The sequence below is a fragment of the Juglans regia genome, chromosome 6 (genome assembly GCF_001411555.2).
Source record: "Juglans regia cultivar Chandler chromosome 6, Walnut 2.0, whole genome shotgun sequence".
Classification (NCBI taxonomy): domain Eukaryota; kingdom Viridiplantae; phylum Streptophyta; class Magnoliopsida; order Fagales; family Juglandaceae; genus Juglans; species Juglans regia.
Window position 1 is genome coordinate 26458014 of NC_049906.1, and position 13761 is coordinate 26471774.

At 42.9% G+C, this 13761-nt stretch overlaps 1 protein-coding gene across 1 annotated transcript; it reads right to left on the minus strand.

Moving 5' to 3' along the window:
- Positions 1 to 12444: 12444 nt before the first annotated feature.
- Positions 12445 to 13485, minus strand: LOC118348659. Its single transcript, XM_035690734.1, has one exon. The coding sequence runs from the start codon at positions 13483 to 13485 to the stop codon at positions 12445 to 12447; it is 1041 nt and encodes a 346-aa protein (XP_035546627.1).
- Between the last annotated feature and the right edge of the window lie 276 nt (positions 13486 to 13761).

The following is a 13761-nucleotide window of genomic DNA, read 5'->3' on the forward strand; positions in this document are numbered from 1 at the left end:
ACTGAACATATATGTAGAGAAGGTAATGTTGTTACACATACACTAGGTAAACATGCTTTGCATGTAATAGACTGTATAGTGGATTTGGAGGAGACTCCCCACTATCTTCAATGTGTTTTCTAAGTTAGGTGATGAATGAAAATTGACTTTCTTTCAAAAATAAAAAAATACTTGCATGCTAGACTTTATGACATGTAGACCTTAAATTTGCTTAGAATGACCACAAAAATACTTGGGTCTGCTGTATTTTACCCCCTCACAGCTGCCCGCGATTCTTAAGGGCAATTTTTTCCAAAAAAGACCTTGAGAATCTCTAAAGGTAAAATATGCAATCAAACTGATTCGCCCACATCTAGATTGAAATAAATTCAGGAGTTGGCGTTGGTCATCCTTTCCTCTCACGGTAAGAAGTAAAGATTTTTTAGTGTGGGGTTAGGCAAGAGATAGGCTCAACCGTGTAGAGTGCAAGCGTAGAGCCTGTCTTGGCGAGAGAAGCGGGAGTTAGGCTCTACCGCATGGAGCACGAGTGTGAAGCCCGGCTATTGTGGGAGATAGGCTCGACTGCATGCAGCGCGAGCACGTAGCTCAGCTATGGCAGGAGATGTACTCCACTGTGTAAGATGCGTAGGGCACGAGCACGTAGCTCAGTTATGAAGGGAGATGTACTTGACTGAGTGGAACTTGAGCAGGTAGTTTGGCTATGACGGGAGATGGGCTTGACTGCTTAGGATGGGAGTGTGTAGCTTGGCTATGGTGGGAGATATACTAGACCATGTATGATGTGAGCATGTAGCTTGGCTATATTGGGAGATGTACTCGACCGTGTAGGATGGGAGCTTATAGCTCGTCTATGGCAGGAGATGTCCTTGACCACATAGGATGCGAGCATGTAACTTGGCTATGGCGAGAGATGTACACGACCGCGTCGGGCACCTAGGAGGTCAGGAGGTCCATGACCTTTCTGGTCTATTCGGGAACCTAAGAGTTCAGGTGGTCCCCGACCTTTCCCTCCTGTTGAATTTTTATAAAAATTGTAAAAATGGTCGAGCTATTTGTAAGACTGGACACACTCTATGTCTTGTCAAAAGGCGTATGTTCTTCCAGCATCTTTGTTTTCGATGGTGTTGGTGAACTTTCCTTTTTCGATGTGAATTGCGGTTAATGTTAGAATATGTTTGTTGTAACCCACGCAAAATGGTCACGAATCCAGTCGACCCTCTAGACCCACCTCAGGCGGTTGTGGAGCTCGAAGGCACGTTAACTTCAAAGGCTCCTTCCCAAAGTTAACCCACTGCCACGAGTGCGAACACTCGACGTTTACAGGTGGAGATGCTATCTCAGGAGCGATGTCGGGCAGTCGAGGGACTAAACTCGTACTTCCCCACATGGCAGGCCAAGTCGTCTTAAGACTGGACCCACTTGTTGACCCTTAACAGGGAAGGTAAGCTGGAGATGTTTGACCATGTTGTAGTTAACAAATTGGTCAATGTAAATTTTCTCCAATCACGAGTGCGATATTTTCAAACCTGCAATGTTGCCCTAGAGTGTGGTGAAGATCAAAGGCTCGATGCTTGCTAGAGGGGATGTTGTCTCAAAACTAATGTCGAGTAGTCGAAAGACTGAACCCGCACTTTGCCGTGAAGCAGGCCGGGCCGCCTTAAGGTTGGACCCGCCTATTGACCCTCAAGGGAAGGTAAGTTGAAGATGTCCAACTACGCTGAATTTTCATCCTAGAGAACAATGAAGATTAGAGGCTTGGCGCTTGTTGGAGGAGATGTTGTCTCAAAAGTAATGTCGAGCCGTCGAAAGACTAAACCCGCACTTCTCCGTGAGGCAGGCTGGTCCATCTTAAGGCTAGACCCGCCTATCGACCCTCAAGGAAAGGTATATAGGAGATGCTAACATTCTACTGCAGGTGATGATGCCCTAGAAGTGGTTTGGGTAGTCAATCAGAAGACTACACCCGCTATCCACCGAGGGAGGGTTCAGAATGCCTCAGGCCAAGCCCGCCCCTTTAGTCCCCTCAGGGAGGTAACAATTTGGACAACGATGTGGCTGGTCTGCTTTTTACCTTGTTGTTGCAGCCCTCATTCCTCGGTGTAACATTCTGGTTGTCGAAGGACCCGGCTAGCACTCCATTAGGGAGAGGTCGGGATGCCTCATGCCAACCCACCCCTTTAGTCCCTTAAGGAGGTAACTTGTTCGGACGGCCATGGGGCAGCTAGTTCACTCTTCACCGTGATGAGGGTCGTGGTAGGGTATTCGGGCAGCCTGGAGGCTGGACACGCTTTCTTTTGCGGGAGGGAGAAGGCGGCCTCTGGCTCGGCCCGCCCTTTCTGGTCCCATGGGGAGGTAGGTTGTTTGGGCAGTTTGGGACTAGACCCACTCCTGCTTGTTGACGTCTCGTGGAAAGTAAGTCTTTGCCTTTGGGTAGCTGAGGACTATACCGCACTCCGTTGCTTTCCCCCATGTACTTCTGGGAAAGGTAACTTGGACAACGATGTGGCGGGTCCACTCCTTTGCAGCGATGGGGTCGGGGTATGTTTCCGGACCGCCGGGGGGGCTGGTCCTATTCTCCTAGATGAAGAGGTCGAGTCGCCTGCTCACCTAGCATCCTTCATGGGGAGGTAAGTTGTTTGTGCAGTTTAGGACTAGACCCGCTCCCACCCTTTGACATCGCAGGGAAGGGTAAGTTTGGGTCGGGGTAAGTTTTCAGGCCGTCAAGGGGGCTGGACCCACACCCCATCGCAGGAGGGGTAGAACAGCCTTAGGCATTACACTCATCCCTTTGCTCCCGCGGGAGGGACGTTGTTCGGGTAGTCTATCACTGGACCCGCTCTGGCCTGTTGACGCGGACGAGGAAGGTAAGTCTTTATCTTTGGGTAGTCGAAGGTTGAACCGCACTCCTCTGTGAGAAGGGTAGAGCAGTGTCTGGCATGACTCGTCCCTTTGGTGGAGATCACGTTGATGGAGATATCGTGTTGGGTCGTATAGCTGGTGTAATGCCCCAATCTCGTAGGTTCGGAGAGTTATCTCTTGTAACCTAAATCAAACTTCCATAACATATAATTACTCCAATATTTCCAAAAGTACAAATCTATTTATTCAAACAAAAATATATGTTCCTCTACCAGAACATCAAATAAATACCTCAATGAGATAATTTAAAAACTCCATAAATAGTTAGAAATATCTAGGACTCCAAATATCATATAATATAAAATTATAAACCTACTAAATAAGACTCTCCAATAAACTTGTACCCTCAGGCTCTTATTTCACTATGATCATCGCATATTGCTAAAACTTCCTACTCTTGATCTCCAGCTGAACCATCAAAATTATCTGAAAAATATTTGGAGATAAGGAATGAGTTATCAACAACTCAGTAAGCAGAGAACATATACTAGTATGTAAACGTGAGCATTTTCAAATATTAGACTGCAGAATAAAACATTTCCATTTTCGGAGTGCGGAAGCAGAACATGTTATCAAGATATCAGAGTGAAGATTCGAAAATAAATTCATTAGAAAATATCCTTTGGCATAGCATAAATGATGATCATCATCATCAAAACATCATATCAGAACAGAGGCCATGCATAACCCCCGTGGTGGGGTTGTGCATTTACGGATAGCCAAGTAGAACATAAATCACTCTGTCACTAAGGTGTGTACTCAAAACAGAAACCACTATTATAACTCGTGGTAGGGCCATATCCACTATTATAACCCCTGGTTGGGCCGTATCCACTATTATTACCCGTAGTTGGGTCGTATCCACTATTATAACCCATGGTTGGGCTGTACCCACTATTATTACCCGTGGTTAGGCCGTATCCACTATTGTAACCCGTGGTTAGGCCGTATGCCACTATTATCACCCATGGCAGGGCCGTAACTAGACTTCTTAGTCTTTCTAAAATTTCCTCAATAATGTCGAATAAATATTAGTCGTCACCGAGAAGGGAACATGTGACGGTGCAGGGAGTTGGCTGTGGTCGACGGCGGTGAAGGTGGCACCTGGGCAGCTGAAAATGATAAAGAGGGAGAGAGAGTGATATGAGAGCACTGTGAGGGAGACGGAGAGCTCCTTACCGAGAGAGTTACGTGCGGCGACGGCCTCGTTGACTATCGACGGCGGCACGGCAGGAGTGAGCGGTGGCTATGGTGGCTGAGATGCTGGACAGTGAATTCCCTTTGCGCTATCGAGGAGACGTCCAAAAGGGTTGGCAGTGCAAAACTACCGTGCTTGAAGGAACAACCAATTGCTCTGCTTTTCAGACCCAAAACAGAGGAGTTTCGGTTCACTATGTAGGTGGTTGTTCGCGGCACTTTGGTGGTGATGCAGTACATGCGCGGGTTGCGTCGATTCTGTATGGGAGGCGGCTTGAGTTCTGGATGTTGTAACGGGCTGGAAAATAGAGGGGCACGGGATGGTTTGAAGTACTGGGCACTATCTTACGGTGGTGCATGGTGGCTAGTGTTTCATGCAATGGCAGGCGGCAACAACAAGCCCTGGGCAGTTTCTCTCTGAAGAAAAATACATGTGCATATGTATCTATAGGTTAGGTGTTTGGAAAACCCTAGAGGAGAAACATGAGCAGTAGAACGTGCATGGCGTGGGTTCCTCAGGGCTTCGCTTTTCGGGCCTATTTGAAAAAATTTGGCCCACAACTTGGATATTGCAGAACGTAAATTTGGTCATTTAAAGTGGTCCAACAAAAATATACATAGTTTATCCGTTATTTATCTCATGGGTCGAGTATTTTTTATAAATACTATTAGGCCTCGCCTCAGATTTCAAACTAGCCTAATTCATTCCATAACTTGGTCAGACTCAATACCAACTAAAATAAAATCCACTTGGTCCATAAGATATTAATTGCATTTAACCCAACTACCAAACTCAAGACAAGTCCATATTCCATCATAATAAATTTTTAAGCCCAAAGCCTAATCCTAAATTATTCGTTAACAACCAAGTGGGCCTTTCATCCATTAAAAAATAAATAAAAAATTCACTCACAACCTTCGTACTGGGCTGGGTGTTACAGTTGGTGTTTCACACCACATTAAATAATTATGTTTGTAAAAATTATTCTTCACATAAGTTTTGAGGGAGACAAACCAGAGTGTTTACTTGCTTTGACTGATTTTTGCCCACTAAAAATGCCTATGGCTCGTTCTTTCCCTCTAGCTCCTTCGTTTTTTTTTTTCAACCCTTACAACTGAGTCCTGAGCAATGGACATGAGTTAGAGCAGATGTAGACCCGACCAGATGAGTCCCGAGCAGAGGAAGTGAGTCTGTGGGTGAGTTGCAAGTGGTTGATGAGCATCTTGATCGAGGAGCATGCATGGCCAAGGAGAGTCTTTATCTGAGGAGTACGTGGTTGAGGAGAAGACTGTAAAGGAATTGGTTGCCTGCTAGCGGCTGAGAAGCTTGTTGGTCGAGGAGCTCACTATTCATGGTTGCCCACCAGTGGCTGAGAAGCTTGTTGGCTGGTCGACAAGCGCGGTGGCCTTGGGTGCTCGCTAAAGGTCGACATGAACATGGTCGTGGAGTGGCTGGCAGATGAGCGTGGTGGACAACGACCCAATGGCCGAGGGGTGTACGTGTTGTCCGATGGGTACATAGATAGCTTGGGCAAGGAAGAGATAACACGGGCGAGGAGTTCGTCTGACTAGTCAGTCAAAGAGGCCAACGGGCGAGGAGCCCGTGACCATAGGGACTCCCCACTAAGGAGGTCGAGGACCGTTAGTTTGGTCGTGGAGGTGTCGCCGATGGGAAGGCTCCTCACCTAGATCTTCTGCAGTCGGGGAGTAAACTGTCAGTGACAAAGATCGTCGGGGGTCACGGTGGCAGTGATTGTGCTGGCTGCCAACCAATAGTGGGGATGGGGGCTTACGAAAATGCCATGAACTCGTTGGGCGCCCCTACTTGCACTAGGTGTACTGCTGCGAGTAGTGGTGGTGGTTGGCGATCATCTTTGACCCTACAGAAGGTGTCGACGATCCAAGTAGTGTCTAACGGCAGCTCAACTAGGCTCGAGGCAGGGCACCACGAGCCTCTCGCTGGGTGCAAGTCGAGGTGCACCGGGTGCGTGGTTTTTTCCACCGTACACCAACTGAGGGTGTAGGGTGCCCGATTAGCGAGGACAGAGGGTGCCAATAGACCTAATGGTGGCCGTAGGCAGGTCCTGCAATCTCGTGAGCTTCTCAGAGCTAGGTGACGTGCGTCCGATAGGAGTGTTCCGAACAGTCCTTGGTGGTGGGGGCCATCTGGTCGACAACAGAGACTATTGGAGGCTCACGTAGTGGCCACTAGTAGGTTCATCCCATCGCGCTGCTAGGCGCACCTGCACTATGCATGCCATGTACAGTTGGGACGTGATGCCCATGCAGGCACTGTGCACGTGTATGTGCCTAGTGTATATTTGTGAATAATATTTATATTACTCAAATAGACTATGTACTTAAAATTAAAGGAAGTAGTAGGCGCTATTTAAGCTCAAGTGGCCGGGGAGTTTGGGACCCCAGCGCTACATGCTGGATGTATAAAACGTATTTAAGTGTAGTGTACTTTTAATTGCTGGGCAAAGAAAGGTTCACTTGCTCCTTTTCTGCAGTAGTGTTTTTCATAAAAATAAAAGTAGAAAGGTTGAAGATATTTATCTGAAAGAGTTTCATCAGCTCCTTTGGAGATTACTTAGCGTGGAGGAAAATCATCCTTCTTCTACTTCTGGTGTAAAAATAATCTCGATCCCACAAACGACGCCACTATTAACACCTAAAAATGTTGCAGCCCAGATGGAGTGGAAGATCCATTCCCGGACGCGTTGAAATGGGCTGAGCCACGATCGACGATGTGGAGCCCGGGGCGGCTGCTCGGTGTCCCTACGTACGTATATGGCAGTGAGCAATATTTAAATGAGGGGAAAATGAGGAGAGATGGATACACAGATTTACGTGATTCATCACTAGGCCTACATCCATAGGGGTTTGGGAACGAGAGATTCCACTATAATATGCTTGTTTACAATTTATCATGATCTCTCATCCTCACTGTACAATGGAGATCTGATTTCTCTCCTCCTCTAGAGTCTCTCTGTCGTGAGATTGAAGAAGATGAAGCCCTCCCAAGAAGCATGGCCTAAAATACCTCCAACCATCCAAAAGTCCGTGAAACCGTAAGCATCTGTTCCTTTTATCTCCTACCCCCTTTTGTTTTATGTCACTTCCCTTTACTTTATCTCAAATCACCCATTTTCTCTCCTGACACATTATCCCTCGCCTTCCTTTGTCCCTTATCTATCCTATTTCCCTCTCTCTTTCTTTGTCTACTAGTGATGGCCCCTTAATAGACTAGGCCTTGAGAACCATTTTGGATCTAGTGTATTTTACCCCTTCACACATAACTCAGTTAATTAACAAATATATAATCATAAAAAAGTGAGCAATTGTTTGCTTACATACGAAATGTATGTAACCTTTAATTTCCCTTACAAGAATTTTTACAGAAAAAAAAATAGAAGGCAAAAGACCAGACAAAAAATAACACTCTAAAAAACCATCTCCCTATGTAAAAGCCTAAAATTCCTAGAGGCCAACAAAGAGTCCAAAAATGCAGAGATATCCAACAACAATGTGGAAATAATTACAATAACTTGCACTACAACTTAAAACTGAGAAAAAAGAAAAACAATATTAGAACCATCTAATAGTTTGTCGATATATTTTGGTGCTTCCAAACTACGAAAACAAACCGTAGATAAATATATTGTAGTCATGACTGCAACTTCCAAGAAAATAGAGTTCTCAAACAAGGTAAGGACTAGACAAATATTTGTGATGAGGAAAACTTAAAAATTGCACATTTAAAAAAATGTCTTTGATTGCACATACATACCCCTATGTTTTGGACAGATTGAAAAGAAAAATGAATGGTTTGGAGCCTTGAACGAAGAAATGCCAAGAAGACAACTTCATTTAACGAAGCTGCTGGTTTGATTGGGGGCCACTTTGAGATTTGAACCAAAGATTTCTTAATAAAGGAAAGGGACTCATGAATACCCAAACAAAGTCAATCTTAAAAGAAATACCCAAAGGATCAATCTATTTTTGTCCTCTTTAAACCCAAGCATAAGAGAACAGTTGAGACTCAAATCAGGCAAGAAAATTCATAGACATAGAAAAAGAAAGTAGAACCTGGACGATGGAGAAGTATTGCTGACTGTGAGTGTGCAGATTTGGACATAAGGTGGAGAAGCAAATGAGGGGAGCAGAACCTGAAGGTCGACGAAGAACGGCGATGACAAACAGAGAACAGGGATGGTGGCTAGGGTTTGACGAGAAGAAAGGTGTTTTCGGTGATTGGTTTCGAGTCTTTCAACCGATAATGGGATTTTTAAACCTGTTGAAGACCAGTGAAATCGACTTTATTCGGGTGGGCCTTGTCGGATATCACGGACAGATCGGGTCCAGGGTCATTTATGCACAGGCCTAAGTGATGGTTCCTTGATGGGCTGGGCCTTGAAAACTATTTTGGGTTTGGTATATTTTACCCCTCACACATAACTTAGTTAATTAACTAATATATAATCATAAAAAAGAGAGCAATTGTTTGCTTACGTACGTAATATATGTAGCCCTTAATTTCCTTTACAAAATAATATTTAAATTAAATACTATTAATTTAATACATCATTTTTTCTAACATTAGAAATTTCAATATTGTTGTTTTATATCCTAATATAAAAATAATATACTATTTAAATAGGTTGGTGGAAATTCCTTCCAATCTAACATATGGCGGCTAGAGATAAAATAATAAAAAAAAAAAGTTATCATTACCCTTAATATATTTTATTTATTTTTAAATAGTTAAAAAAGTTATCATTAGCTACTCTTAGGACTTGTTTACTTTTATAAAAAATTTCAACTCATTTCATTTTATCTAATAATTACAATTTTTTTAACTTCTCAGACAAAAGAAAATAAATAATTCAACTTTTCAAATATCAAAACAAAAATAACATTAAAAATATATATTCTAATAATATTTTATTCAATTTTTAACTTTTATTCTAACAAACGAGGCCTAGTTTGTTTTTTTTTTAAACAATATTTAAAAATGCTAAAAAAAAGTTAGAATTAAATAGCGGTATGGTCCAATAACTTATACTGTTTAAAAAAAAATTACTTGTTTAATAGATGCTAATTGTCTTTATAGATTGTTTGCAAGAGTTTCCCCGATTCAATATGGCTGGAAACTCTATCCAATAAACAAAATTCATCATTCAACAATGGCACAATTTTTTTTTTTTTGAACATAATACAACTTTCATTAACAACAAGAGTCAGTCATTACATAATTTTTCCATCATAATATCGCTAGCTATTACCACAGGACAATCCTCCATCCAAACCTTCTCCTCTTCAACATTAAAGGCTAATCTTGCAAGTTTGTGTGCAATGTTGTTTGCCTCTCTAGACACAAACCGTATATCCCAATTCATTCTCCCATACATAACTCTCCACACATCATCAATTATAGAACCATATTCAGCCCCTATTTCTTCCCCACTTTTTGTAGCATTCACTATTAATAATGAGTCTCCTTCTAACAAAACATCAGAAAAACCCATTTCACTACAAAAGATTACAGCCCTCCTTAATCCGAGAGCTTCAGCTACGTGTGGGTTGCTATTGTGAGTAAATCTGGTGCAAAGGCAGGCCAGAACATCCCCGTTTGAGTCCCTAACCACCACGCCTATTCCAACACAATTGTTCTTTACATCCACGACAGCATCCCAGATAGCTTTTATCACTAATCCACCTGGTTTTTCCCATTTAGTCATCCTCCTGTCAGTATTACTTCTCATCTGATTTGTCTGTAGCTGGTCCTGGGCCATCTTGTATTCCTCTAGTCCCTGCACAGCAGCACGAATGATATCTTTCGGGTGATCAAATTTTTTTTCAAATAACAGAGTGTTTCTTCTCATCCATAACTTCCTCATGATACAAGCTACCCATTCCACTTCATCTATCTTCAGATTTGCATTAAGTTTTCCCCACAGTTCTACAAATTCAAGCTCTGAAACACCCCATTTATGCACTGGACTATTGCCTTCAGACCACACATCTGATGCAGCTGGGCAGCTCCACACCGCATGCAATGTTGTCTCAGTTTCCCTCTCACAGATTGGGCATATATCAGACTCAGTGATTTGTTTCTTATATAGATTTTGTTTTGTAGGTAACAGGTTATGAGCTGCCCTCCATAAGAAGTGCTTCACCACGTTTGGGACATTCAAACCCCACATCATCTTCCATACATTCCCGGCACAGCTTCCCTTTGATGTTTCCCCTTTCCTCTTTCTCATTTCTTCATGTTCTAGGTGATAGGCACTCTTGACAGAGAACTTTCCATCTTTGGATCCCCCCCACACCACTCTATCTGTTGAACCCCATTTGCTTAATGGGATACCACATATGATTTCAGCTTCCTCCCTATTGAAAGTATCAAAAATAAGGTTCTTTTTCCACACTCCTTCTTCAGCATCAATGAGCTGCTTCACTTTAGCATCAGCAGGCAGATTTTTAATCAATGATTGAACCCTATGGGAAGATTGAGTTGGTAGCCATTTATCCCCCAAAATTCTTATGTTGCTGCCATTTCCCACTCTCCACAAGAGCCCCTTTTTTAGTAGCCCCATTGAAGACCACAAGATTCTCCATATAAAGGATGCCCCATACCCAAGATTTGCCTCAACCATACTTACCTTCTTAAAATACTTGTCTTTCATAACCTTTGTCACCAAGGACTCCAGTTGTTTTAGCAATCTCTAGCATTGCTTTGCAAGCATTGCCTTATTAAAGCACTCAAAATCTCGGAATCCCAGGCCTCCATTGCATTTAGAAGCTCCCATGTTAGACCAACTCCTCCATTGAATCTTCTTTTCATTTTGTTTATGGCCCCACCAAAATCTTGTCAAAAGGGAAGCTAGCTCCTTACAGAGTTTTTGTGGAAGTCTGAAAACACTCATAGGAAATGTAGGTATAGCTTGCACTACAGCTTTTAATAAAACCTCTTTTCCAGCTTGTGAAAGGAATGAGTTCTTCCAGCTACTCAATTTTGTCCACACTCTTTCCTTCACACTTCTAAAGGTATTGTATCTTGATCTGCCCACCATGGTTGGTAACCCAAGATATCTTTCATAGTTGCCACATATGGACACCCCAGCTGCCCTCTTAATAATTGCTTTTGAAATACCAGCAGTATTTGAGCTAAAGAACATTGAAGTTTTTTGCATGTTAAGACTCTGACCCGAAGCTTGCTCATACTTTTCCAATATTTTTTTTATTCTCTACCTTTGCTCTTCCAAAGATTACACAGTCGTCAGCAAATAGTAGGTGGCTGATTCTAGTTCCCCCTCTTGATACATTCACTCCTCTTATATCTCCTCTAGCATCCGCTGCATTAACCATCGAACTCAATCCTTCAGCACAAAGGATAAATAAATAAGGGGAAATGGGATCTCCTTGTCTTATCCCCCTCGTAGGCTTCAACATCTTCCCGGGCTCCCCATTGATCAGGATTGAGTAAGACGCTGATGTAGTGCACCTCATAATCAGAGATATCCATCTATCCCCAAATCCCATTTTTCTCATAATTCCCTCCAAATATCTCCACTCTATCCTATCATATGCTTTTGACATGTCTAGCTTGAGAGCCATACTGCCAACTCTACCTTTTTGTCTAGTTTTCATCGTATGCAAGGTCTCATAAGCTATCATTACATTATCCGTTATTAGCCTTCCCGGAATGAAAGCACTTTGGTTGCTAGAAATGATGGCAGGCAGTATCTTTTTCAGTCTATTTGTAAGAACCTTTGATGCAAGCTTGTATAACACATTACAAAGGCTTATAGGACGGTAATCACTTGGTGCAGATGGGTTTTTGACTTTTGGGATCAAAGCTAAAAAAGTATTATTCACATCTTCATTCAAATCTCGCTCCCCATTAAGAAAATTCAGCACTGCACTACTTACCTCCTCTCCCACTATGCTCCAGTAGGCTTGATAAAAACAAGCGCCATATCCGTCAGGACCAGGGGATTTCAGAGATCCCATATGTTTTAGCGCTTCCTCCACCTCAATCTTAGTAAACTCCTTCTGTAGCTCTGTATTCATCACCTCAGTCACTCTCGGTTCTATCTCCTTCAGACATTCCTCAATTGCCTCTGTAGATGGCTGTGTGGAACAGAAGATTGACTTGAAATATTCATAAAAAACCTCTTCAATCCCTTCTTTATCTGTCACCATCCTCCCTTCAGCATTTTTAACCTCATTTATCTGGTTCTTTTTTCTTCTTTGAGTAGCACAAGAGTGGAAATATTTTGTGTTTTTGTCACCCAGCTGATACCATGCTTTCTTGGCTCTCTACAGCCATTTAAGATCTTCCTGCCCCAACAAAGTCCCCATCTCTTCTTGAAGTTTTCTAATTAGTTCAGCATTATGAGGCCCTTCACTTTCTTGTTCCCTTTTCAGCCTTTCAGTTTTCTGTTTCAACAAAACTATCACCTCTTTATCTTTTGAATTACCCCACCTGATTAAATCTCCTTTACACCCATTCAGCTTTCTTTGAATATTCCTAATTGGGTTTGGATCTGCATCAGCCCTCCTCCAAGCCCTTTCTACCACACCAGCCCCCTCCTCATCCCTTATCCACTTTGCTTCAAATCTAAACACCCTTCTTCTCTTTCTATTCACTAAGTATTGCTGTCTCAAGTCAAGCATTAATGCCATATGATCTGATTGGACTACATTCAGAGTCTCCAACACTCTATCACAAAAAGTTTCAGACCACTTTAGATTAGCAACAGCCCTGTCGAGTCTCTCCTTAGTAAAGGTGCTATCCATGTGCTTGTTACTCCACGCGTATTTGTTTCCCTTCCACCCTAAGTCAAATAGTCTATTATCATCCAAAGCTTTCCTAAAATCAACCATCTGAGTCTCTGGCCTAGGTCTGCCCCCCATTTTTTCAGATTGACACAAAATTTCATTGAAATCTCCTATTACACACCAAGGCATTTCACAATCAGAATTTAATAAAGACAATAGATCCCAAGTGTTTTCTCTTTTACTCACCATTGGATGCCCATAGAAGCCAGAGAGCAGCCACAACATTTTCTTCTCTTCACTCCTAACCATTGCATTAATATGGTGTTGAGAGTAGTTGAGAATCTCCACCTCTTTTTCCTTGCACCACAGCAATGCCAGCCCCCCTTTTCTCCCCATCGGGTCCACAACAAAACATCCCTCCCATCCCAGTCTCCTTTTAATTCCCTCAACCTTACTAGCTACTAGTTTTGTCTCCATCAAGAAGACTAAATTGGGTGTCTTATCCTTCACCAACAGGAGAAGGTTCTGAACTGTTCGGGGGTTCCCAAGCCCCCGGCAGTTCCAGCTAAGTATTTTCATTGTTGTTGGTGGAGCTGACTTGCAGCCTCCACCAACATCACATCATGTTTTGAGACCCCTTCCTCCATGCATACTTTCCCTTTTTTCATTTCCCCTTTACTGTTGTCTCCAGGTTTTTCACTTCTCAGCTTGCGTTTTCCCCCCAAAAAGGACTCTCCTGTATCCTTTGTAACTGCCACTCTAGCCCTTCTTTTCCACCTCCTTCTCTCCTCTCCCCCATAGATTTCAGACATTTCCTTATCATGTTCAAGTTGCTGGAGTCTAGTCACTACCCCA